Source organism: Ovis aries, chromosome 7, assembly GCF_016772045.2.
Source record: "Ovis aries strain OAR_USU_Benz2616 breed Rambouillet chromosome 7, ARS-UI_Ramb_v3.0, whole genome shotgun sequence".
Lineage (NCBI taxonomy): Eukaryota > Metazoa > Chordata > Mammalia > Artiodactyla > Bovidae > Ovis > Ovis aries.
The window spans coordinates 41,547,439-41,573,028 of record NC_056060.1 but is presented as its reverse complement, the minus strand read 5'-3'; the positions used below and the strand labels follow the sequence as shown (position 1 = coordinate 41,573,028).

Genomic DNA, 25,590 nt, shown 5'->3' with positions numbered 1-25,590 from the left:
ATACAGTAGGACCTTGTTGTTTATATATTCTGTATGTAATAGTTTACAGCTGCTAAGCCCAAACTCCCAGTCCATCCTTCCCCACTGCCCCTCCCTGCTGACAACCAGTAACTCTGTCCTCTGCTTCTGTGAGTCTGTTTCTGTTTCGTAGACAGGCTCTTTGTCTCACATTAGATTCCGCATATAAGTGATTCCTGCGGTGTCTGTCTTTCTCCTTCTGACTTACTGCACTTAGTGTGATCATCTCTGAATGCATCCATGTTGCTGCTCTCAGTTTTCTTAATTGTAATATGAGGAGGATAGTAACAATTACAACCTCACAAGATTGCTGTGAGGATTAAGTGAGATATAACGAGTACTTAGTTAGCTGTGAAGACTTAAGAGATGTTCGCTGGTAGAATTCCGGACCACATATTTATTAGCCAACTTGGACCAAAACTTTATAAAGTCTTAAAAATAATCACAAGGGTTTTGGAGCAGCCTATTCCAATTTTGTTGTTTGTGCTTTTCCTTTTTTGTTTTGTTGGGGATAGACGGGTATTGTTTTAGGCTTTTTCTTTTTTCCCCCAATAAGTACCTGCCAAAAAAAATTTTATTACATTTTGGATTTAAGTGGCTACCTAAAGGTTCGCTACGTGCTTTCATTCTGATAGTAGAGCATAGTTGGCTCCCTCTATCTGCATGTACAGCTTCAACCAACTGCAGATAGAAGTTTTTTTTTTTGAATTCTGGAAAATTCCAAAAAGGAACAAAACTTGAAATTTTCCAGGCACTGGGTCACTATTTATGTAACATTTACATTGTATTAGGTATTATACATAATCTGGAGATAATTTAAAGTATATGGAAGGGTGTGCATAGGTTATATGCAAGTGCTGCATGACATCATTTTATATGAGGGACTTCAGCAACCTCAGATTTTGGTATCTGCGTGGGGATCCTGGAACAGTACTTGTGATGGGACCACTGTACAAGATAGTTAATTATTTCTCTCTTTCCTTAATCCTGATGCTGTCATCTATTAAAATAGCACTCATCCCTTTCTCCGCTCTGAATAACTAAGTTATTTTAACATTCCTTAATTTTGTTTTGTTTTGTTTGATACTCTGATGATTACATCCCAGCTATTATTTACTATACTGTCAGACTTTTTGTTATTAAGTATACCTTTCAGCTACTCATGCTTTAAAACATCAGTGCTGATACAGTTTTAACTCATTATGAATTGTGGCTAATTTAAGAAATGTCATTTTCATAATTTTAAGTATGTGTGTGTGAGTGTATATAACTTAAACTCTTCTACTAACCATCACCTAGCAGAGACTCTTCAGGAATTTGTGTATTTGAGCTGATGAGTTTTTACAGAGAGTGTATTATTTGATTGTCCACAAATGTCTTTTTAAAAACTAGGGTCCTCAAATGACAGTTATTCTCTTTGATTTTGAGTCTGCGATTTTTTTTTTTACTTTTATCTAATAAAATATTAAAATATTATATTATGAAAATAAACCTAATTCTATTTGAATTAACAATTCTGATTTGTATTCATATAGAGTCACTTTCCTCCAACCACGTTTATATACCTGTCTGTGTGAATAAGCTTAAAAGCCACACAGAGTACATTTTATATATTTATAAAATAACTATAGAAAGGCAGGAAAAAGCTAGCCTATAAATTAGTTCTTTCCAAATTCTACTTAAAATGACCTGTGGAACTGAATGAAGATAGGTAGCATTGCTCAATAAGAGAAAACGTTCTGTTTAAGAGTCTGCATTTCTGTGCATGAGTGTACATACATGTACACGTGTTAGCTGCTTAGGTAACTAGTTATCTATAAAGGCGGACTAAAGAAAGGAAGGGTGGTATACTGTTAGGCAGAATGCTGCATTTTGAAAAGATACAGAAAATTTTGTGAGGAGAAAGTCACTCTTTTTCATGTTTTCTCATAGTAAAATGATAGATACTATTTGGTTCTGTTATAGTACCATGTCATATATAGTAAGCAGTCAGATATTTACCATATCTTCCTCTTTTAATGTGGATTAAATATGTGGTTTTGATTATATAGAAATCATAGTCTAGTTATCCTGAATAATGATAGTACATACTTGTAGCCCTGTTATATCCTATGGCATATAGTATTAGTTTGCTTTACTTTTCTTAGTATTTCAATGTTATCTAACACTTCTTTCACAGTCAGCTTTAATCCAAGGCTATGTGGTAGATTATTCCTAAATGGGAGTAGCTCAGAAAGATAATGTAGTGATTATATAGTTTTCCGTGTTGTACTGAAATCACATGTGCATCATTGTGACTCAGCCTATTTTGCAAAAATGTTTAACAATTTCTTTTTCTATGTTCACTTCATTAAGGTTTACATATATTCTGTCCAGATTACTTATTAGTCAGAATATATCTAATTTATGTATTGGGAAACACAATTATGTGTTACTTTCCTAAAACTTATTTTACTTATTAGCTTTCAAAGTAGTACTAACTATGTATTTTTGTTTATGTTTTTCTATTTTGCTTGGCTTTTTGAACATGTCTGGATTCATCATTTTAGAAGGTAATTATTATTTCTTTTGCTTGAAAATTGTATTTCTCTGTTTTAAATAATTCTAATAAAAATAACATGTTTCTCTTTTTTAGGAAAAACCTTTCAACTCTACTCTCATAATCTTATTGCTTTGTTTGAACAAGCCAAAAAACCAGGACTAGCTGCCCATATTCAGACTCATAGGTTTCCAGATCGCATACTACCAAGGTACTAAATATTTTGATTCTGCTGGGAGTGAGGGGAATTAGTGTCTATTTTTAAAGCAACCAGTCTTCTTGCACACTGAAAAACTTCCCTTGTCTTAATTTTGAAAGGTAGTTTACATTAAAGTAAATGTCATATAGAGTTCAAAAGATAAGTGTTTTGTAACTTGACTGTCCATGACCATCATCCATAGAAGTTTTATGATATAAATTCCCAGGCCCCACCTCAGACCTATACTATCATATAGATTGGAGTCATAGTTTAAGATGTTTTTTTTTAAAGCTCCTTGACTAATTCTGATGGAACTGATTCACAGATCACTCACTGTTTGAGAACCACTGTAGTAGAGTACATTTATATTGTCCTGTGTTTACAGAAAGTTCGCTTTAACCACAAAGATTCCTGATACAAAGGGCTGCCACAAATGTTGCATAGGTGAGTAAATACTATTTCTCAAACTGAATGGTTAGAACTTTTAACATCTTTAAAATTATCTGTAAAGTTCTTAAAGTATTAAATAAAGGAAGGGAAGCTTTATATTTGTTTTAAATAAGGAGTTAAGGGACCACTGAAGCTCAGGAATGTATAGTGGGACATGGCACAAAAGCACGTGAAGATAGCCCTGACCTGATGCTTTCTCATAGCGCAATGTTCCTCAGATTTTTTTAACCATAGTCCCTAAGGCTCTCTCTCTGCTAATATCCTAGCTTTCAGTTAGCACTTACCATTAACAGTTATTGAGTAGTGCTTTATGAACATTATTATTTCAGGACTCTGCCCAACTCTGAAGTTAGGGGGAGCAGCCGTACAAGACCACTCTCACTTCTGTTACCAATTACAAGTTTACCAATTGTAACCTTCATGGTCAGAATTTCACTGGTATGACTCAGAATTTGCTGAAAGTGGTTATACGCTTGGCTTTGGTTTGTTACAGGGAAAGGATATAGATTAAAATTAGCTAAAGGAAGATGTGCATAGGGCAGAGTCCAGGAAAGATACAAGATGTAGAGCTTCTGTTGTCCTCCATAGAATATGGATAGTGTTACTTTTCGGGCAGTGACCTGTGATAATACACAGCATTGCTAGCTAGCTAGGTAAGCTTACTCAGCAACCTCAGTGTTCAGAGGTTTTACTAGGGCTCTATCACATAGGCGTGCTCGACTGCCCACGTGGCTGACCTCAGTATCCAGCCCCTCTGGAGGTCAAGTGATGCTGCATGACCCAAAGCCCCTACCCTAAATTGCATGATTGGTCTTTATGGCCTGATTATTCCCCATCCTAAGACTATCCAATGTTGCCAGACCATGGAGTTGCAAAGAATCGGTCATGACTTAGCAACTGAGCAACAACAATGTATCAACACTGCCTTTATAAAGAAAACTGAGTTAGCTTTTGGGTGAGTATAATTCAGTAATTGGTTTTAGCTAAACTTTATGTTTTCATATAAAAATATTCAGTGTTCTGGGTGTGTCTGTTTTGTTTCTTTCCAGTCAGAAACCCTTACACGGGACATAAATACCTCTGCGGAGCTTTACAGTCTGGAATTGTTTTACTTCAGTGGTATGAGCCAATGCAGAAATTCATGTTGATAAAGGTATATATTAATTTGTTTACATTTGCTTCTTTAGAAAACATGAATGTATAATTGAACCTAAAATTGTAGAATCCCATTGCTAACAGCCGGGATCATGTTTATAGGTATTTATTTGGTTTAAGGGCTTTTGTGTTCTTAAGACTTTAAAGATTTCATCTTTATTTTATGTTAATAGATTTCCAGAAATAACACAGTCATAAAGAAAAATGTGGCCAATTCTCTAAAATAGATGTTTATGGAAAACTGATCCTTATCATGATCATTTAGATGTCATTTTTTTAATTGAAGTATTATATGATATTGTGTTTCAGGTATAGAGCAAAGTGTTCAGTTGTATATTTCTTTTTTCAGATTTTTTTCGTGATAGATTATTAAAGCTATTAAATATAGTTTCCTATGTTATACAATAAATCCTTATTGCTTATGTATTTTATGTATAGTAGTTTGTATATGTAGATTCTGTACTTCTTATTTATCCATTCCCCACCCCCTTTGTTTTTTATGTCTGTTTCTATTTTGTATAGAGATTCATTTGTATTATTTTTTAGATTCCACATATAAGTGATATCATGTATTATTTGTCTGACTTACTTCACTAAGCATGATATTGTCTAGGTCCATCCATGTTGCTGCAGTGGCAATGTTTCATTCTTTTTATGGCTGAATAATAGTCCGTTGAATAGCACGTCTTATGCCAGTCATCTGTTGATGTGCACTTGGATTGTTCCCATGTCTTGGCTGTTATAAATAGTGCTGCTGTGAATGCTGGGGTGCATCTATCTTTTCAAATTAGTTTCATCTTTTCCAGGGTATTCCCGGGAGTAGGATTGCAGGATCATACGGAAGCTCTTTTCTGTTTTTTAAGGAACCTCCATACTATTCTCCATAGTGACTGCACCAAATTACATTCCTACCAGTAGTGTAGGAGTGTTCTCTTTCCTCCAAACCTTCCCCAGCATTTATTATTGCTAGACATTTTAATAGAGGCCATTACGATTGGTGTGAGGTGGTACCTCGTTGTAGTTTTGATATGTATTTCTCTAATAACTAGCAATGTTGGACATCTTTTCATTTGCCTAGTAGCCATCTGTATGTCTTCTTTGGGAAAATGACTATTTAGGTCTTCTGCCCATTTTTTGATTGGGTTTTTTCTTTTCTTGATATTCAAGTTATATGAACAGGATATGTACTTTGGAAATTAAGCCCTTGTTGGTCACATTATTTACAAATATTTTCTCCCATTCTGTACATTTTCTTTTTTGTTTTATTTTATGGTTCCTTTCCTATGCAAAAGCTTTTAAGTTCACTTAGGTCCTATTTGTTATTTTTGGCTTTATTTATTTATTTGACTTAGGAGACTGATCTAAGAAAATATTGCTACAATTTTGTGAGTCTTTAAGCTATTTTGAGTTTATTTTTGTATATGGTAAGAGGGAGGGTTCTAACCTCATTGATTTACATGAGCCTGTCCCACATTCATAATGCTGCTTTGTCATAGATTAGTTGACCATAGGTCTGTAGATTTATTTCTAGGCTCTTTATTCTGTTCCATTGATCTGTATGTCTGTTTTTGTGCCAGTAAGAGGGAGTCATTTCTTAGATCAATCAAGAAAATGAAAGCCTTTCTGTTGAATTTATTCAGCAACAGAATGAATGAGGAGATTGTTTCTAAATTATGCTCCTTTTTTCTTGCAGCACTTTGATTTTCCTTTGCCAAGTCCTTTGAATGTTTTTGAAATGCTGGTGATACCAGAACAGGAATATCCTATGGTCTGTGTAGCTATTAGCAAAGGCACGGAATTAAATCAGGTAGTTCAGTTTGAGACAATCAATTTGAACTCTGCATCCTCATGGTTTACAGAAATTGGTGCTGGTAAGTGTTTTTTACTTTATGTTAAAGTATTAATGCTTTTGCCTATCAAAGAAGCAGAACAGGTTCAACCTGCATGGGCTTTCTAGTAGAGTTTCCCAAGTAAGCACAGAGGATCATGTACATATAGTTTATGATCTCTGTTTGCCAGAGGCAATTTGATACATACAAAGTATTTTACCAAGAAATATTTTAATGATTCCCAGCATTTAAAAGTCTTAGTTGTTGTCAGTTAATATTTGGACTTACTAAGTAAGTTTTCTAAGATAGTTTTCAGATTTTATCTTCTCAAGCAAAGAAATTCACTTTTTTTAAAATCAGTTTTTCCCCCTACACTTCCTAAAATCATTGAGTTCTAGTACTTTTCAGACTTAATAGAAGCTTCTCATGTGTGGCCTCCAAGCATTACCATTTAAAGTTACAGGGAATATTATATCTCTTGCATTTTCTGAGAATGGTTTGTTAGCCTAGAATTTTATCAAACATGTCTCAGTGAAAGCTCTGAAAAGATTGGGAAGTTTATTTTCAAACTTTAAAATTGGAACAAATCAGTCAAGAATTTATGTTAAAAATCACTGTTTTTATTGTACTTGTGTATTGTCACCCCAGGTTTATCAAGCCATTTTTACATACGAAGTCAAGCAAGCTTTAGTTATAACTATTTCATTACTGACCCCCTTTTCTTTATCACCTTGAGAAGAAGTCTGTTATAAGTTATCATAAGTTCTTATTAAATAGCTTTGGCTTTTGATCATCTTTAGGCTAAATTACAAGAACTCTTTATACATCCCAGCTATTGAAGTTAATGTAGAACTGCACTAATGTCACTTTCAGAATAAGAATCAGTATGACCTACTGATTGGTGTCCTAGTAAATGTTTAACAACAGACTCTTGGGCTGCAGAGAAGCCTCGTTTATAGCAGTTGCCTGTTTCTGTGGTATAAATGCTCTCAGCACAGCCAATTTCAAAATACCAACTTAATGTCATCTGACTTGCAAAATTTGTAAAAATTTATCAGTCCAGTACAAGCCAGTTCCAGCATGCCTTGGACTATTATCACTGTTTTTGTGCACCAGATCCTAATTTCCAGTAGAATAAAATAGGAGTATATTCTTTACCCTCCCCCTATCCTCCACTCTTCTCCCCCTACCCTGCCCCCTGCACTCATTTTTCTTTCTAATTTGTTAATGCTTTTGGTTGAGTTAGATGCATACCCTCATGGTATAGCTAACAGGAAGGTCCAAATGGCATTGTTTTATTATCATGAAATATAAGCAAGCCAAATAGAAATGTGTTCGTATTAGATAGTTACTGCTAAAAAGAAGGGTTATAGGTCCGTTCATTTTAAAACCAAGATCATGTTTGGCAGACAGCCTCAACTTGTTTGTTGTTCATATATAATAATAGTGTAGAGAAAGTTATTTCGTAAGATTATCTAATGTAAGTTTGCAAACCACTTTCTTCTGTATATTGTATTAGGTGGTTACATTGTTTAAGGCTGGGCATTCAATGAGTCCTTTTGTGAATTTGCAGGGGTGAGGTTCAGGGGTTGTTGTTTGCTTTTTAATGCCAGAGGTATACTGTTCTATCCACTTACAACACAATCTAGGCTAAAATTATGGCAGACCCAAAACTACTTCCCGAGGAGAGCCAGAACTCTGAGGGTATACATTCAAATCACCCTAAAGCTGAGATTGTCCTTATTAGGTTTCTCCATTTTCACAAATGATTGCTAATCTATCTCCCAGCTATGTTGATTGCTGAGACCATACCTTGACTTGACAGCAGTTTTAACAATTAAAATGAACTCCTATTCCAAGACTCTCTTAGTCGTATTTTGATTAGTTGTTGCAGTATCCTTTTATCCAAGGTTGCTTAGTAATTATCATCAGCACGCAATAACTGTATGTTAATAGAAAAGCTATTTTTTTTTTTTTGGAATATTGCCTGAGAAACAACACTTTACCAATTCTTTACATCTGGATTCTTCACTATATATGGATTTTGGAAGATCCACAAATACCCCCAAAATAATGTGTAAGATTTTGTGTTTATTCTCAGATGTGTAGTTTTTAAGGGAGAGTATCTATGGGTTTTCCCAAAAGATGTAGTTAAGAATGACTGCTCTAAATAATCTAAAATCTTTGCATGGTTTCATCTAGACCATTCATGCAATCTGAGTGGCTAAAATAGTTTTACCAAAAATGTTTTGCAAAAATGTCATCACTTATCTTAGCAGATGTTTATCAGCCAAGTAGTGAAAGTTGCTTCCTGCAAAGATACTGTTGACAGTATTGTTCATTATGTCAACTGGTGTCCTGTTAATAAAGGAACTCCAACCTACACTCACACCCCAATAACCAGAAAAATTGCTCTCTGATCATAGTTTCATTAATACTTTTGCTTTTTCTGAATTACTGACTTTTTTTTTTTAATCTCAGAGACACTGTGACCCACCTGACCTTGTTTTCATCTTTTCATTGGCTACTATAAAATGCAGAGCAAAATCTAATCACTGTATAACATGCATTTTACTTCCTTCCCCATATTTACCATTTGCTTCATTTTATTTTTGTAATATACCTTTCTGGAACCAGCCGAGGTATTAATTAAATATAATATTGAGCCTTTCTCAGTTAGCCTTGCTTAAGACTTTGTTTTTTAAATTGACTTACATATGTTTTTTTTGAGAAGACAATTACGAAATATAATTTTTGTGTTAAACTTCAAAGGCTAGTTTAAAATCACAGAAAAAAATCAGAATTTGTGTTTCTTTTCTAAGTTTTAATTTTTAAAGCACATTATATAACTGTAACCGTATTTTCCTTTTCCCCTCAAGGCAACCAACAGTTAGATTCCATTCACGTAACACAGTTGGAGAGAGATACTGTTTTAGTGTGTTTGGACAGTAAGTACTATTTTAAAGTTTAGTCCAAGTATTCTACTTGATATAACATACCTTTTCATGAGCTAGATTCTAATAGAATCAGTAGATTTTGACTTTCCACCTTAAGTAGCCATGTTTTATTGATGAAAAATGTAAATTATTTACATATATAGTAATTAATTGATCTGTTTGTCAGTACTGTCCTCTGTGACCCTTTTCTTTATTTTGTTTGGCCTACTTGGAAACATTGTACAGTCGACCCTCTGTATCCATGGGTTCTACATCCTTTATTCAATCAACCATGGATTGAAAATATTCAGAAAAAAATTCCAGAAAGCTCAAAAAAACAAACCTGAATTTGCTGAGGGCCTGACAACTATTTATACAGCTTTTATATTGTGTTAATGTATTATAAGTGATCTAGGAACATAGATGACTTAGCACAGGGAACTATAACTCAATAGTATGTATAACCTGTAAGGGAAAAGAATCTGAAAAGATTATATATATACCCCCACACACACATGTGGGCTTCCCCCATAGCTCAGTAGTAAAGAATCTGCCTGCAATGAAGGAGAGGAAGGAAATGCCAGTTCAATCCCTGGGTCAGGAAAATCCCCTGGAGGAGGGTATGGCAACCCACTCCGGTATTCTTGCCTTGAAACTCCCATGGACAGAGGCGCCTGGTGGGCTGCAGTCCATAGGGTCACAAAGAGCTGGACATGACTGAAGTGAGCATATACACGTACATATAACTGAATTGGTGTGCTGTACAACTGAAACGCACACAATATTGTAAGTCAGCTATATTTCAATAAAACTATTCTAAAATGTTAAACTCTATGGAGGGATACATATAGGTTATATGCAAACACTAGGCCATTTTATATAAGGGACTTGAGCATCCTTGGATCTCCTTGAGGGATACAGGAACCAATCCCCCATGGAACCAAGGGACAATGATATTAGAACAGTTTGCCATAACCTTGGGGTAAAATTCTGTATAAACTATTCTGAGAGTTTTTTCATAAATCATTGTAATTAATGAAAAAATTGATTATACTCATATGATCACTTATATAACACGAACTTTTAGAATCCTGTCTGTAATATTCTAATTTACAAATAGATTTGAGATCTTTACCTGTAGTTGTAATTCTTTTAATGTAGGGAGAGATGTTATTTATAGATGTATGTTGTGCTATATATGCAGTGAAGAAGCAGAAAAACTTTAACAGGTTTTTTCAATTTTTCAAACAAAGCACTCTAATTCCTAAAATCTGCTTTACTTGAATGCAGTGAATCCTGCAAGTGAAATTCTCCCAGACTTGGAATTATATTTGAAAGTTGGCAGTATTCTCTGTGATTTGACTCATTCCAGTATTTGAAAATAATTAAAGCTTCTCTTTGATGCTTAGGGTTATTTTTTAAATTGTTCCACTGCTGAATTTGCCGTATTTTTGTCTTAATTTCTCTTTTCTAAAGCATTCCCTTTTGGATTTGCCTTATAGACTCATAAAGATCATCTAATATTATAGATAAGTAAACCAAATTCCACAATGTTTCCTTTGCCCATTATCCCTTAAGTATTTTTGCTTCTTTGAGTACTGATAAGATTGGAGTGTTTTTTGGTTACTTTTAAGTGAATTCAGTGAATTCTTTTTTACTCAAAACAAGTAGAAAGCTCATTACTGATTAATCAGATAAAAAGATGATCAGAATTTAATTGTAATAATGTTTAACCTTTAACATTAAACCCCTAAATACCTTCTGAGCTATCTAAGGATAATAAATCGTACTTAGTTTTCATTTTGTTCATTTACGTATTTTGTCAAAAAAATTTAAACCTTTGATTAACTAAGCCTTCCATTTCCCAGCTATTCTTGGTAAATGGGAAGTTGACTTTCTTCAGTTGGTTTTTCTTCTCTTAAGGGAGCAGAAAAAATTATTTGTCAACTATAGATTATAAAGCAGTTTTACCAAGCAGCAATAGAGATAGGCCTATAATCACAAATCATGATAGACAAATGACGAAGTATTGCAGAGAGAAAATATCTTTCAAGTCAGAGCTAAAATGGTTAAATTAAAAAACAAATGGACGAAAGAGAAATAGAATTATTCACATATACTGTGTATCCCACAGTTTACTGATAAGTTGACTTGAGAGTACCATCTTTTTGTCCCTTGTACTTCTGTAGAATGTTGATCAGAGACTAAAGTTAAGAATACTGCTATATTACTTATATGTTATATAATTTGTAAGGGGAAACAAATCAACTCATATTGCTGAATATTTAGGCACCAAGTTAACCACTATTAAAAAAACACTGCACTTTAAAAAAAATCAGAATGTGTTTAATAACTATGTTAAAAAAAATAGTAACGGAACTGCCATTTACAAAGGAGGCCTTACTTGTATAGAACGTACAATGACAGTTTTCACTGAGCATGCTTGAATCAAGGGAAATAAATAATTTAACTTTATTAAGGTAAGGTAAAGGTAAAAGCTCATGTATATCCATGTAAAATCCATATATCAAGTTACATTTGTTTTAACAAATTTGTATTTCCAGTTTTGACTTGTTTTTTCTTTTTTAAGAATTTGTAAAAATTGTAAATCTACAAGGAAAACTAAAATCAAGTAAGAAACTGGCCTCTGAGCTAAGTTTTGATTTTCGAATTGAATCTGTAGGTAAGTCTCCTTTTTAAAATAATGCATTTAGAGAGCTTGGTTTTTTGTTCCTTCTGTTCTTAACAATTACCTACACCAGCACTGTCTCATAGAAATTTCTTTGATATAGAAATGTTCTCTGTGTTCGTAAATACAATAGTCATTAATCATGCTTGTTAAGCATTTAAAACATGGATGGTGCTACATTTTAATTTTTTAAATCTTAATTAATTTAAAATTTGATGTAAATAGCCACATGTGGCTTGTTCCTATCATATTAGACAGTGCAGGTCTAGACCGTTATAATCTTTTATTGTTGTTTCTTGAATATTTAAACATGAAAATATTGTTCCCTTTGCTGCATCAAGTGAATTATACTTCTTCTAGTACTTTCCAAATCATGAAGGTATTTGTGTGATGTAATTAACAGTGTTAAAATTCTTTGCCATGTAAGATTTTGGTTGGTGTGTGTTGGTGGTTTTGCTTTTAGGTCTATTTAAATATAATAGCTAGTTTCCTGTTATATTTAGGAATATATATAGAATCTGGAAAATACTGCTATGCCATTTGAATTTACTTCCTTGTCAATGAGTGTTTAACTTTGTAATATCATTGATGTTATGATTTTAAAAATTATATTTTATTATTTTTTGCATCCTCACTGATTAATGTCAGTAACTATTTTCCTCAGCAGTAATAGGACTTATGAAAAAATACTGTAGGTGGGAACATTTTGAATAGTCTATAACATGGTTCTACCATAAGTCAAAAACAGTTAATCAAAATTGATTTTTATTTAGGCCATAAAAAATGTGTATTTTAAAATTAAATGTATATAACTTTTAAAAACATGCTTCTCACTATTTAGAAAATTTTCTGTTTGTTTTTAATATTTTAATGGTTTCTCAAATGCAGTTTTGCCCTATCTCAAAGTGTATTTTATCCCTCTGGGTAAACATCTCACATATAAATAATTTGCTTATGATGGGAAATTTTAATCTTCTTAAGCAGAAAACCTAAACTTTCTGTAGATGCTATGACAAAAGGAATTTTGGAAATAGTTTCTTCTTTCACTCCTTTGTATTCTGGATATTGCATACTAATTCCTAAGATTTAATATTTTCAATAGAGATTCCAACATATAGATCTTTAGATTCTCTTAATTTTAACTGAAACACACTTGTACCTCAACTTTCTCATATGTGCCAAACATTTTGGGAAATTTTAGTTGTTATACAAAAGTTTGTTCCTCCTAGGCTACAATCTCTTCTTTCCAGTGAATCTTGGATTAATTCCAAGGATCCTCATGGGGGAAAAAGAGTCTTTTTAAGTCACCTTTTAAAAATAAAGCCAGTACCTGTTTTTTCATTTCATGGTTAGTGAAATTTGTATAATTTGTCACTGTAAAATTATGTTTATTGAGCTAAATTATGTCTCCAGAATATTTTTACATTAACTTTTTACAGAGTCAGTATTCAGTAAAAGGTGTAATAAATTTCAATCACTTTCTCTCATCACCTTTACTGGTACAGGGCATATGGCTAACTCTTCAACAATTAAATTGGTTCTTTCCCTCATTCTTGGTCCCTCACTCACTCCAGCCTCTGTCCAGGAAAGGACCAGAGGCCCTGCTATCCCCCACCCCCAAACTGGGACCCCTGCCACTCTGTTTGTAAACCACGAAGTAACGCCATGTGGGTGCCTCAGTGGGTCCAGACCTGTGCTTGGTGCCAGGCAAGACCCAGAAACGGACAAGGCACGGGGAGAACAGGTTTCCCTTCAGCCTTCAGCCACCTCAGGGAATCATGGGAGATGGATGAGGAGCAGGAGGGGACATGGTGTGTCATGGGGTGGCCGCACTTTGGGCCCTCCTAAAGTGAGTCATTCCTGAATCCAAAACCATCAAGAAGGTGAGCAAGCTTGGCCCAGATCTGTGAACACACTTGTGGGCAGCAGGTCTCACAAGCCCAGGGCAATGTTCCAGGGGGCTCCAGAGGCCTGATGGGGCTGGGGCAAGACTGGGGAGTATTGTAGCTGAGAGCGCCTAGCCCCTCCAATAAGAACTGCTTCACAGGTCAAAAATATTCATGTGCGGTTAAATTTTGAGACAGGTTTATTTTTGAAAATTAATTTTGTATTAGGGAAAACATGAGCATAAATAAAAGATGCTTCCTTAATAGCTACTTCTAAATATATGATAGTATTTAAATAATCAGGTCTTTTATCCAAAAAAGCAATTATATGTTCTTATTATTTTATTTACTCTTATAAGACAAAATTCATGGGGTCACAAAGAGTCGGACATGACTGAGCGACTGAACTGAACTGATAAGACAAAAGATAGTATATGAAAGAAAAATTAATGTGCTGATATCCACTCATCAGAAGCCCATTTTTAAATAAATGCCTGTTATAATATATCTTAAGAAAACTTCTGTGACACGGCCTCAATACGTTATTTGAGCTTTGGCATGTCTTAGCCACAAAAATGTTGGGAACTAATGGTCTAGACAGTGGAATTTTGCACCAAGTAACCTTACATTATCATTGATTAAAAACAGTCGGGGAAAATGTATAATGCAGAGCTCTGTGCCTCATTTTAGTCCTGTTCTCCCTTATCCTTTTTAGTATGCCTTCAAGACAGTGTATTGGCTTTTTGGAAACATGGAATGCAGGGTAAAAGCTTCAAATCAGATGAGGTAAGATTTCTCAAATTATCTCCAGTGATTCTCACTAAAGATTTTAATTGTTGCAATATTCATTTTATGCATTTTCTCTCTGAACCCACATTGCCATGTTTAGTGCCTTTAGTGCTGGTAGAACAAAATTGCCAGTGTTTTCCCTTAAAAAAATGTCCAGTTTTGTGTTTATTGTATTCTCAGTGGCCAAAGGAATAGTCAAACATGAGTTTACACAACTTCAGTCCTCTTATTTGTAATTTATAAATATGGTCGCTAAGCTTACTAAACTTTTCTAAAGGTAATAAGCCTTCTCCATAGTCTACAAATGTGGAGCTTCTTTTTTAATATTATGTTTAAAATTCTAAGTTAATATGTGTTGAATCACAGGACTAAGGAAAATCTAAGAAAATTAGCTCACTTACTAAATATTTATTGTGTACCAAATACATTTAGGATGCTGTTATTATTATAGCATTGAAGACATAATGAATATAATTATGAATAATATCAAACCCCTTGTGTCTATGTTCCAGGCACTTTACAAATATTAGTTTATTGAAGGCAAGTAGAATAGTAGGGTTTTTAAGTACCATTCAAAGTAAGGTTGGGCTTCCCCGGTGGCTCAGACGGTAAAGAATCCACCTGTAATGTGGGAGACCTGGGTTCCATCCCTGGGTTGGAAAGATCCCCTGGAGGAAGGCATGGCAGAGTAAGGTTAGATACTGTTCATATTCCCTATTTTATAGGCACAGAGAGGTTAGGTAACAAGAGTTACAGCACTAGTTCAGTGGCAGACCCTAGATGTGAAGGGTTTCCAAAAATCACTTCTACTGAGATCATCAGGATACATGTCATATAGGAGATGGGACTTAGGCTCCCACTTTAAGAGATTAATTCTAGCAAAGATATTTCCCATTTGTACCTATGTAGTTCTTTTACATCAAGGTCTCACAAATGAATGGACTTATAACTATTTCCACCTCTAAATGAGTGCAGAATTAGAATGCTTCCAAGTAAAAATGACATAATAAATCAGCTGTCTTCAGTTTATCTAGTTACTGACCTATATCACTAAATGTCACCAGACCCCTGCATTTAATAAACCCTACAGTCCTATTTACTGCCATAAGATTAATTGTCCTTAAGTGCTGTTTTCATTGCGTCAGTCCTGTGGTTAGAAATCTGTAGAATATACTTCATTATCAGTTCAGGTCAGTCGCTCAGTCATGTCCAACTCTTTGTGACCCCAGGGACTGCAGCATGCCAGGCTTCCCTGTCCATCACCAACTCCTGGAGCTTATTCAGACTCATGTCCATCAAGTTGATGATGCCATCCAACCATCTCATCCTCTGTCGTCCCCTTCTCCTCCCACCTTCAATCTTTCCCAGCATCAGGGTCTTTTCCAGTGAGTCAGTTCTTCGCATCAGGTGACTAAAATATTGCAGTTTCAGCTTCAACATCAGTCCTTTCAGTGAACATTCAGGGCTGATCTCCTTCAGGATGGACTGGTTAGATCTCCTTGCAGTCCAAGGGACTCTCAAGAGTCTTCTCCAACACCACAGTTCAAAAGCATCAATTCTTCGCCACTCACCTTTCTTCATAGTCCGACTCTCACATCCATACATAACTACTGGAAAAACCATAGCCTTGACTAGACGGACCTTTGTTGACAAAGTGATGCCTCAGCTTTTTAAAATGCTGTCTAGGTTGGTTATAACTTTTCTTCCAAAGAGTAAGCATCTTTTTATTTCATGGCTGCAGTCACCATCTGCAGTGATTTTGGAGCCCAAGAAAATAAAGTCTGATACTGTTTCCACTGTTTCTCCATCTATTTGCCATGAATGGTGGGACCGGATGCCATGATCTTTGTTTTCTGAATGTTGAGCTTTAACCCAACTTTTTCACTCTCCTCTTTCACTTTCATCAAGAGGCTCTTTAGTTCTTCCTCACTTTCTGCCATAAGGGTGATGTCATCTACGTATCTAAGGTTATTGATATTTTTCCGGCAGTCTTGATTCCAGCTTATACTTCATCTAGCCCAGCGTTTCTCTGCATATAAGTGAAATAAGCACAGTGACAATATACAGCCCTGACGTACTCCTTTTCCTATTTGGAACCAGTCTGTTGTTCCATGTCCAGTTCTAACTGTTGCTTCCTGACCTGCATACAGAGAGATAAGAAAGCCTTCCTCAATGATCAGTGCAAAGAAATAGAGGAAAACAATAGAGTGGGAAAGACTAGAGATCTCGTCAAGAAAATTAGAGATACCAAGGGAACATTTCATGCAAAGATGGGCTCGATAAAGGACAGAAATGGTATGGACCTAACAGAAGCAGAAGATATTAAGAAGAGGTAGCAAGAATACACAGAAGAACTATACAAAAAGGATCTTCATGACCCAGATAATCACGATGGTGTGATCACTCACCTAGAGCCGGACATCCTAGAATGTGAAGTGAAGTGGGCCTTAGGGAGTATCACTATGAACAAAGCTAGTGGAAGTGATGGAATTCCAGTTGAGCTATTTTCATATCCTAAAAGATGATGCTGTGAAAGTGCTGCACTCAATATGCCAGCAAATTTGGAAACTCAGCAGTGGCCACAAGACTGGAAAAGGTCAGTGTTCATTCCAGTCCCTAAGAAAGGCAATGCCAAAGAATGCTCAAACTACTGCACAATTGCACTCATCTCACATGCTAATAAAGTAATGCTCGAAATTCTCCAAGCCAGGCTTCAACAATATGTGAACCGTGAACTTCCAGATGTTCAAGCTGGATTTAGAAAAGGCAAAGGAACCAGAGATCAAATTGCCAACATCTGCTGGATCATCGAAAAAGCAAGAGAGTTCCAGAACAGCATCTATTTCTGCTTTATTGACTATGCCAAAGCCTTTGACTGTGTGGATCACAATAAACTGTGGAAAATTCTGAAAGAGATGGGAACACTTCACTATATCAAGTGTGAATTCTGCTTCTTCTGCTAAGTCATCTTGCTTACCTTTTTCTTTCTGGTTTTGTTCTCATCCTTCAATTTGGGCCTAGATAGAATGATCATAATGTAATTTTCAGCCACTACAGTCCTCAATGATTGGAACATTTCCGAACTTAATACTCTGAAAATCAGCTCCACTTAGTATAGCACCAGATTTATTTTCTTGATTCAAGTTCATTAGTTCCAGGACTTGCCCAGTGGCTCATTGGTAAAGAATCCACCTGCCAGTGCTGGAGACACGGGTTCAGTCCCTGATCTGGAAGATCCTACATTCCATGGAGCAACTAAGCCCATGTGCCGCACCTACTGAGCCTGTGCTGTAAAGCCTGCGAGCTACAACTACTGAGCCCATGTGCCACAACTACTGAAACCCGCATGCCCCCAGAACCCATGCTCCAAAACAGAAGAAGCCACTACAGTGAGCAGTCTGTGTAACTAGAGAGCAGCCCCCCGTTCACCACAACAAGGGAAAAGCCCACACAACAGCAAAGACCCAGCACAGCCCCAAAAAATGAAACAGATTTTTTTTATTTTTAATGCTATTTTTAATACTTAGGTGTTTTTTTTTTTTTAGTTTTTTTTTTTTTTTAATTTTCAAATCTTTAATTCTTACATGCGTTCCCAAACATGAACCCCCCTCACACCTCCCTTCCCACAACATCTCTCTGGGTCATCCCATGCACCAGCCCCAAGCATGCTGTATTTACATTGTCATAGTTTGGGTTCCTCTAAAAGCTGACCCTGAAACAAGGATCCAAATGGCAAGTAGTTTATTTGGGAGTAGATCCCAGAAAACAAGTGATAAAGTGAGGACTATAAGATGGAGAAAGGCAAAAAGCCAACAAAAGCATATTTAATAAATCCCATAGGGACTACTGAGGGTCAGTGTGAGACATACCTCAGATTTAGCTCACTGTAAGGTGGAGACACAAGTGTGTTTACACACCAGCTGCTGGCCTCTGTTTGTGAGGAGTTGCCCCCAGAAGTATAAACTACCCATACTTTGGAATAGTAGCTGTGCATGTCTGAGCACTTTGTTTAGTTTTGGAGAAGACAGAGCAGAGGAATACCACCAGTACACAGATGTAAGACACTGATGCATGGGGGTCTGTCGGAGCTCTGCTGAAATCAGGTGGGCCATGAGACACTACCCCAAGTATCTGCACTGTAGGGGCTGTGCAGTCTAGCAGACTTATATTCAAATCTTGGATCTCCCAAGTTACATTAGTTCTCTGACTCTTTAATAATATGGGAATGATAATACATATCATAAAGAGTTCTAAGTAAAGTGCCTGTCCCATACCCCATACATGATGATTTGTTTCTAATAATAAGCAGTCCAGAAAAACTTACTAAAATTTTTCCCATTTGAAGAATGGAATCAAAAGCTATCAAAAACTATGATTCTGATCAGTAATTGCTCTAGCTAAATGATTTTTAAATTATTATTTAAATAATATGGGAAATAAGATATTACTGATGGGTATTTTCTCTCATAGGTTACCCAGGAGATTTCAGATGAAACAAGAGTTTTCCGCTTATTAGGATCAGACAGGTAATAGTTTGGTTGTTTTATTATGAAAGGAGTTGTGTTTTTACTTACACTGTCACCTCTGATTGTATTTCAAACAGAACTTTTTTTTCCAATATATTTATTTATTTTCCTGAAGTAAGGTTGGTTTATAATATTTGTATAAGTTTCATATATGCAGCTGTATATTTCTAGTTCTATACTCTTCAGTGTGCTCACCACTAGAAGTGTCGTTTCCTTCCATCACCGTACAGTTGATCCCCTTTACCCATTTCGCTCTCCCTCCACTCCTACCTCTTCCCTCTGGTAGCCACTCTGTATTTACATGTTTGTTTTTGTTTGGTGTTTTCATTTATTTTTGTGTATGTTAAATGAAACTCTTAGCAGCCTCAGAATCTTAGAGAAATTTCCCCATATCTTTATTGAGAGAGAAATATTTTAATTAGTCAGTTAAGGAAGCTTTTATTAGTGTGTGAGGATCATGATTCTAGAGATATACTCAGCCAAGACAGAATGTGTTAACATAGATATTTATGTCCCTAGTTGCATGATATATTTGTGGGTCTTTTATCATTTCTTCCTGGCATGTTAACTTCTGTTAACTGTTACTACATAAATCCAACAGAATGTGCACGTTGTGACTTTAACTTTATATATCAGGTGATATTTGACTCAGTTTCTGAGCTCGTTCTAAAGTAGAAGGAATTATGTGGTCTCTGTGATCAAAATGAAAGATAAGTTCTAAAACTATGCCCTCTTATGAAAAAAGTTTATACTTTTCGTTCTTCTTGTATACCTCTACAATGAGTAAAATACCTATTTTTCCCACCAAGAGTTGTTAACTGCAGCAAAAGATCAAGAACCTCTGGTCTTCAAGTTCAGTCTAGTCACAATCATTGCTTAAATATTATACACTTAAGGAAAGAGGGGAGAATTGGAGTTATACCTCCATAAAAATTTTAAAGAGACTTTTGTAAGGAGAAAAAGGATTTTTGGGAAATGACAGCTACCTTAGTAGTAAAGGCAAGTCCACAGATCATGGCAACCCAGTAACTAGTCCTGCAAAGAAAGAATTTGAGGACCACCTGGTAAATGACTCTAGAATGGGAGGCTCTTTGCTTCTCCAAAAGGAAGGGCTGACGAAAGAATTGTAAATCATCCAGTGATCCCAGCACTCCGATAAAATATAGTAAGAGAAAATTCCTTTTCATAAAGGATAGGCATCAGAAGGCATTTCTTATAGTTACTTGTTTCCTTCCAACTCTTTCCCCTAGAATTTTCTCTTTCATCTATTCCTTTTTTGTCTGTATTGTTTTTCCATTTTCTGTCACTGTTTGCCCTAGAAAACTACTTTTCTCAGACCATTGCCTTGCTCTGGTTATCTTCTTACTTGGGAATCTCCTTGATTTTAAGATATGTATCTTAACCAAAGCTTTTGTTTTGTCTTAATTTTTATTCTTTTTTTTTTTTCCATACATCAACATGAATCTGGGATGACCCAGAGAGATGGTATTGGGAGGGAGGTGGGAGGGGGGGTTCAGGATTGGGAACTCATGTACACCCATGGCGGATTCATGTTGTCTTAATTTTTAAAGAGATTTGTTAAACTGTATTGTTTAAATATAGGCATTAGTGTCTAGGAGGAAAGAAAACTAACTGTAGAATATTAATAATGGGCAGTTGAATTATGGGTAATTTTATTTTTCCCTTCTGTTTTTTATAATGCATAATTCAAGTATATATTACTTTTCTGTTGTTTTCATTTAAAAGGTAATAATATGCTAGTTGTAGGAAATACCTGCGCTAGAAAAATGCACAGTATTATGCAACTCCTTCCCATTTCCCTTTCTAGACTTTTTTCTCTGCATGGGCATATTATTTTTTATTTTGTTCTCAAACCTATCTTCCTGCAGTTTAGAACCGATGATATGCCATTTGATTGGTTTGGGGATTTTCTTCCTATTGGTCCTTTCATTGAACTCTTTCCCTGCCCTTGTTCCAGGGACAAGGGAGATGGCCCCACTTCATAGTTTTTAAAACTATTCTTTTCAGATATCTTAAAGAACAGTGTGAGTAGGTATCTCTTAAAATTCTATTTTATTCTCTTAACCCTTCCTCCAGCCCCTTCTTGTTCATGTATATTCTAAAACTTTATTATACTTTTGCTTACATGTATGAGTAAGCAAATTTGTTTTGGGTTAAAATAAGATGAGACTATCCTGAAACATTTTCAATATTTTTGATAGCTCAATTGGTAAAGAATCCCCCTGCAATGCAGGAGATTCCAGTTTGATTCCTGGGTCGGGAGGATCCACTGGAGAAAGGATAGGCTACCCACTCCAAAATTCTTGGGCTTCCCTTGTGGCTCAGCTTGGTAAAGAATCTGCCTGCAATGCAGGAGACCTGGGTTCAATCCCTAGGTTGGGAAGATCCCCTGGAGAAGGGAAAGGCTTCCCACTCCAGTATTCTGGCCTGGAGAATTCCATGGACTATAAGGGGACACAAAGAGTTGGATACAACTGAGCGACTTTCACTTTCACATTCATAAATCCATCAGTTCTTATTCAGTTTTCTTTTTAAGCTATAAAACATAAAGCTCAATTTGACTATGCATCTATGATCTCTGTAATCTTGTGTGAACATGAACAATGATATTCTTCTCTCCCAGTTTGATGTTAGTATTTGAAGATAAAATCTCTGTTCTTACTCTAATGAGATTTTTGTTATGATTTAATTGCAGGGTTGTTGTTTTGGAAAGTAGACCAACAGAAAATCCTACTGCACACAGCAATCTTTACATCTTGGCTGGACATGAAAATAGTTACTAAGCAACAGAAACTGGTCTCAAATGACAGGAAAATGAATATACTCCACTGAAAGGAAAAATATCTTGAGGAAATTCAGTATAAACTATACTATGATTTGCTTTAATTGTTATGAGTTACATCTCAAATGATCTGTACTTTAAGGTAGGATTCAATATTTTCTGTAGCTGGAAACAGCTATTCTATCTCTTGCCACTGTGTGGTGGTTTTTTTCAAGTTTGCTTAATAAAAGCTATGAGACAAATAGTCCTCTAGTTCCAGGAAACACAGTCTTTTAAAAAAAAAAAATAATGTTTGTAACAAGGGTGCCACTGATATTTTTAGATAACAACTTGTGATTATCTTCAGAGAGGTAAATTTAGTGACCGTTTTCTCATTTTATACCATTTTCTATTCCTTCTTAATGAACATAATTTGATAAAGAATTATCAGATAAGCCTTCACTTTTACATTGGCCATTCTGTATGTTTTTGTAAAATAGAATATTTAATCCTTATTTATTAATCTCTTGCTGGAGTGGTGTAATGTATCTAACTTTTAGTAAAGGAGGGTTGCAGAGCAGCTTAAATTTTTTTATAATGTGTAAAAATTTTGTTTACCTTTTAAGATTAGTACTTTGAGGGGTTAAAGGCTGTGTTTGGAGGTTCAGTACATACATGCAATTTTATTTAACACAAGTATTTTGTAATATAATATTATCCAGAATTGCCTTAAAAGTGAGTTTTCTGTTTTCAACTACATATAGTTGTAGGGGGTCATACAGAAGATGATGATGATGGTCGAAATATTGTTAGAAGGAGTGTGTCTGTTTAGATGTGCCTACCGTGTGTATGTATTCTTGACAAGCAGTATAATATACCTGTGATTTTTTTTTTTACATTAGGGATAATGCATAAGAAATTAATCTTCATATATATTACCATCCCTAATGTAGAGGGGGAAAGTATTTAACTGCCCATGATATGTATTCTACATATACTATGCCAGAGGAGAAAATGTAAAGCAACTACACATGTATTCTTTGGTTTTTTACCATACATAGATCTTCATTTTGAGTAGGTTTAAGAAAAAAATCTTTAAGTGAAATTTAATTCCTGATGGGATAGTATAAAATAAGTATTATAAAAACTAGTATTCTAAAGATAGGAAAGGATAGGGCCATTCTTGAGTTTTCTTCCTTTCTGCTATTGTTAATATTAAAAATTAAAGCATCACATTGGTACCTATTATCTTAATACGTTTAACAGTTACCTTTGAGATGATGAACAAGGGGTTAATAGTAACAGTATGGATTCTTTTTGAGCAGGTCCTTGAGAGGAAGACAGTGTAACTATCTCATTCAGTCTGTAGTGATCCCACATAGTAGGTATGATCATCATCTCCATTTTTCAGATGAGGAAATAAGGGGTTAGCAAGGTTGAGACTTACCCAGTTCACACAGCAAGTTAGTGATTGAGCCAGACCATGAGTCTTGTGACTCTGTTCTTTTTGCTATGCAATATGCAAACAATAAAATGTTATGCAAATGAAATATATAATGTTTTGTCCTTTTAAAATGTATATATGATTTCAGTAAGTGTGTCACTGTTTATTTTGGGTATGTTAAATGGGGCCTCTGGACTGAAGGACACTGGATACAATAGATGCCAGGGAGTCATACTCAAAACAGGAAATAGTCTTGTTGTGTTCACAAAGACCAACATCCTCCTCCTCTCTGAATCCTGGCTGCCAGATCTTCCCATCCAACGACAGTGGAAGAGTCTTCTCTGTGCCTTCTGACCAGCGCAAATGAAAACACCTAAACAGATCCTGACATCAAAGGTGTCCTGGCTAAACTGCCCAGCTGGAGAAACTCTACAGTGAAAATCATAGTTAATGTGCCCACCACCTCACGCATGCATCCAGACTTGCAGTTATTCTTTTAGTCCCATGCTATTAAAAGTGATTAAACAACCAGGAGTTATGAAACATCCAAAGGAGCCTCTTACATGAGAGAGAGCAAACAATTAGGGAAAAAGCACCTAAAGGAAATAGACTATGAAGAAAGAAAAAAATGTCAAAAGAGAAAGTATCTTTGGAAAGATGAACTTTGACTCAGGAGTTCAGTTCAGTCACTCAGTCATGTCTGACTCTTTGCGACCCCATGAACTGCAGCACGCCAGGCCTCCCTGTCCATCACCAACTCCCAGAGTCCACCCAAACCCATGTCCGTTGAGTCGGTGATGCCATCCAACCATCTCATCCTCTGTCATCCCCTCAATCTTTCCCAGCATCAGGGTCTTTTCAAATGAGTCAGCTCTTTGCATCAGGTGGCCAAAGTATTGGAGTTTCAGCTTCAACATCAGTCCTACCAATGAACACCCAGGACTGATCTCGTTTAGGACTGGTTGGATCTCCTTGCAGTCCAAGGGACTCTCAGTAGTCTTCTCCAACACCACAGTTCAAAAGCATCAGTTCTTCGGCGCTCAGCTTGCTTTATGGTCCAACTGTCACACTCATACATGACTATTGGAAAAACCATAACTTTGACTGCATGGATCTTTGTTGGCAAAGTAATGTCTCTGCTTTTAGGATTCAATCTGTGATGATATTATTTCTATGCAAAAACTTACCTAAGGTTGAAGTCAGACCAAACACTGCCAGGTATTAACTCCAGGAAAGCAAAATGTTATATAGGAAAGAAAAGATAAACTGTGACCAGTGGCTGAATGCCCTAAAAATGTTAACAGTAAATAATAATCTAATGAAGTATATAACATAATTATATTCAGAGAGGATACGGTGGTGTGCAGGTAAACTGGAACAGTGGAAATCAACAGAAAATTAAAAATTAAGAAGCAGCTTATTTAGTGACATGGAAATAAAATAATCTGCTAAAAAAGAAGGAAAAAGGTTTCTGAAGAGATGGGGAGGGGCATGATTTTTTTTTGAAGCAGTGACAAACTTATAGGACTATTCAGTTATTTATGTGCATGCCTACAGTTTTTTTAATGTATAAAAAGAGAAAAGAGACCCACATTTAGTCACCTTATGTATAATAGATACACTGCAGGGGAGGAAAAGAAAGGATAGCCTTTTCAATAAATTGTATTGAAAACAATAATGGAAAATCAAATGAATCTTGACTGCAGCTTCAGTCAACAAAAATAAATACCAAGTAGATTTTAAATCATCTAAAATATATAAAACTATAATCCTTTAAAAATAAAACATAATATCTTCATGAATTTGGGGTAAACAAAGATTTTCTAAACAGATCATTAAGACTTTGGCTATAAAAGAAAAAGTTGATAAAATTGATTTAATTAAAATTAAGATTCTCTAAGAACTGTGGTGTTGGAGAAGACTCTTGAGAGTCCCTTGGACTGCAAGGAGATCCAACCAGTCCATCCTAAAGGAGATCAGTCTTGGGTGTTCATTGGAGGGACTGATGTTGAAGCTGAAACTCCAATACTTTGGCCACCTGATGCGGAGAGCTGACTCATTTGGAAAGACCCTGATGCTGGGAAAGATGGAGGGCCAGAGGAGAAGTGGACAACAGAGGATGAGATGCTTGGATGGCATCACCAACAAAATGGTCATGGGTTTGGGTGGACTCCGGGAGTTGGTGATGGACAGGGAGGCCTGGCATGCTGCAGTTCATGGGGTCACAAAGAGTTGGACATGACTGAGCGACTGAACTGAACTGAAGGATATCTTTACAAGAATGAAAAGACAAGTCGCAAAATGGAAAAATGATTTGCATTACATATTTGCACAAAAGACCTACCCAG

At 35.7% G+C, this 25,590-nt stretch overlaps 1 protein-coding gene across 1 annotated transcript in view; it reads left to right on the top strand.

The window, feature by feature from the left end:
- Positions 1–23,348, top strand: part of MAP4K5 (mitogen-activated protein kinase kinase kinase kinase 5) — a 114,413-nt gene extending 91,065 nt beyond the window's left edge. The window contains exons 23-32 of the mRNA XM_027971724.3: positions 2,568–2,570; positions 2,654–2,768; positions 3,142–3,200; positions 4,256–4,359; positions 6,055–6,232; positions 9,070–9,138; positions 11,717–11,809; positions 14,417–14,487; positions 18,961–19,016; positions 21,733–23,348. Of these exons, the coding sequence (XP_027827525.1) occupies positions 2,568–2,570; positions 2,654–2,768; positions 3,142–3,200; positions 4,256–4,359; positions 6,055–6,232; positions 9,070–9,138; positions 11,717–11,809; positions 14,417–14,487; positions 18,961–19,016; positions 21,733–21,820 (836 nt within the window). The 3' untranslated portion in view covers positions 21,821–23,348. The remainder of the gene's footprint in view (positions 1–2,567; positions 2,571–2,653; positions 2,769–3,141; positions 3,201–4,255; positions 4,360–6,054; positions 6,233–9,069; positions 9,139–11,716; positions 11,810–14,416; positions 14,488–18,960; positions 19,017–21,732) is intronic.
- Positions 23,349–25,590: the final 2,242 nt, after the last annotated feature.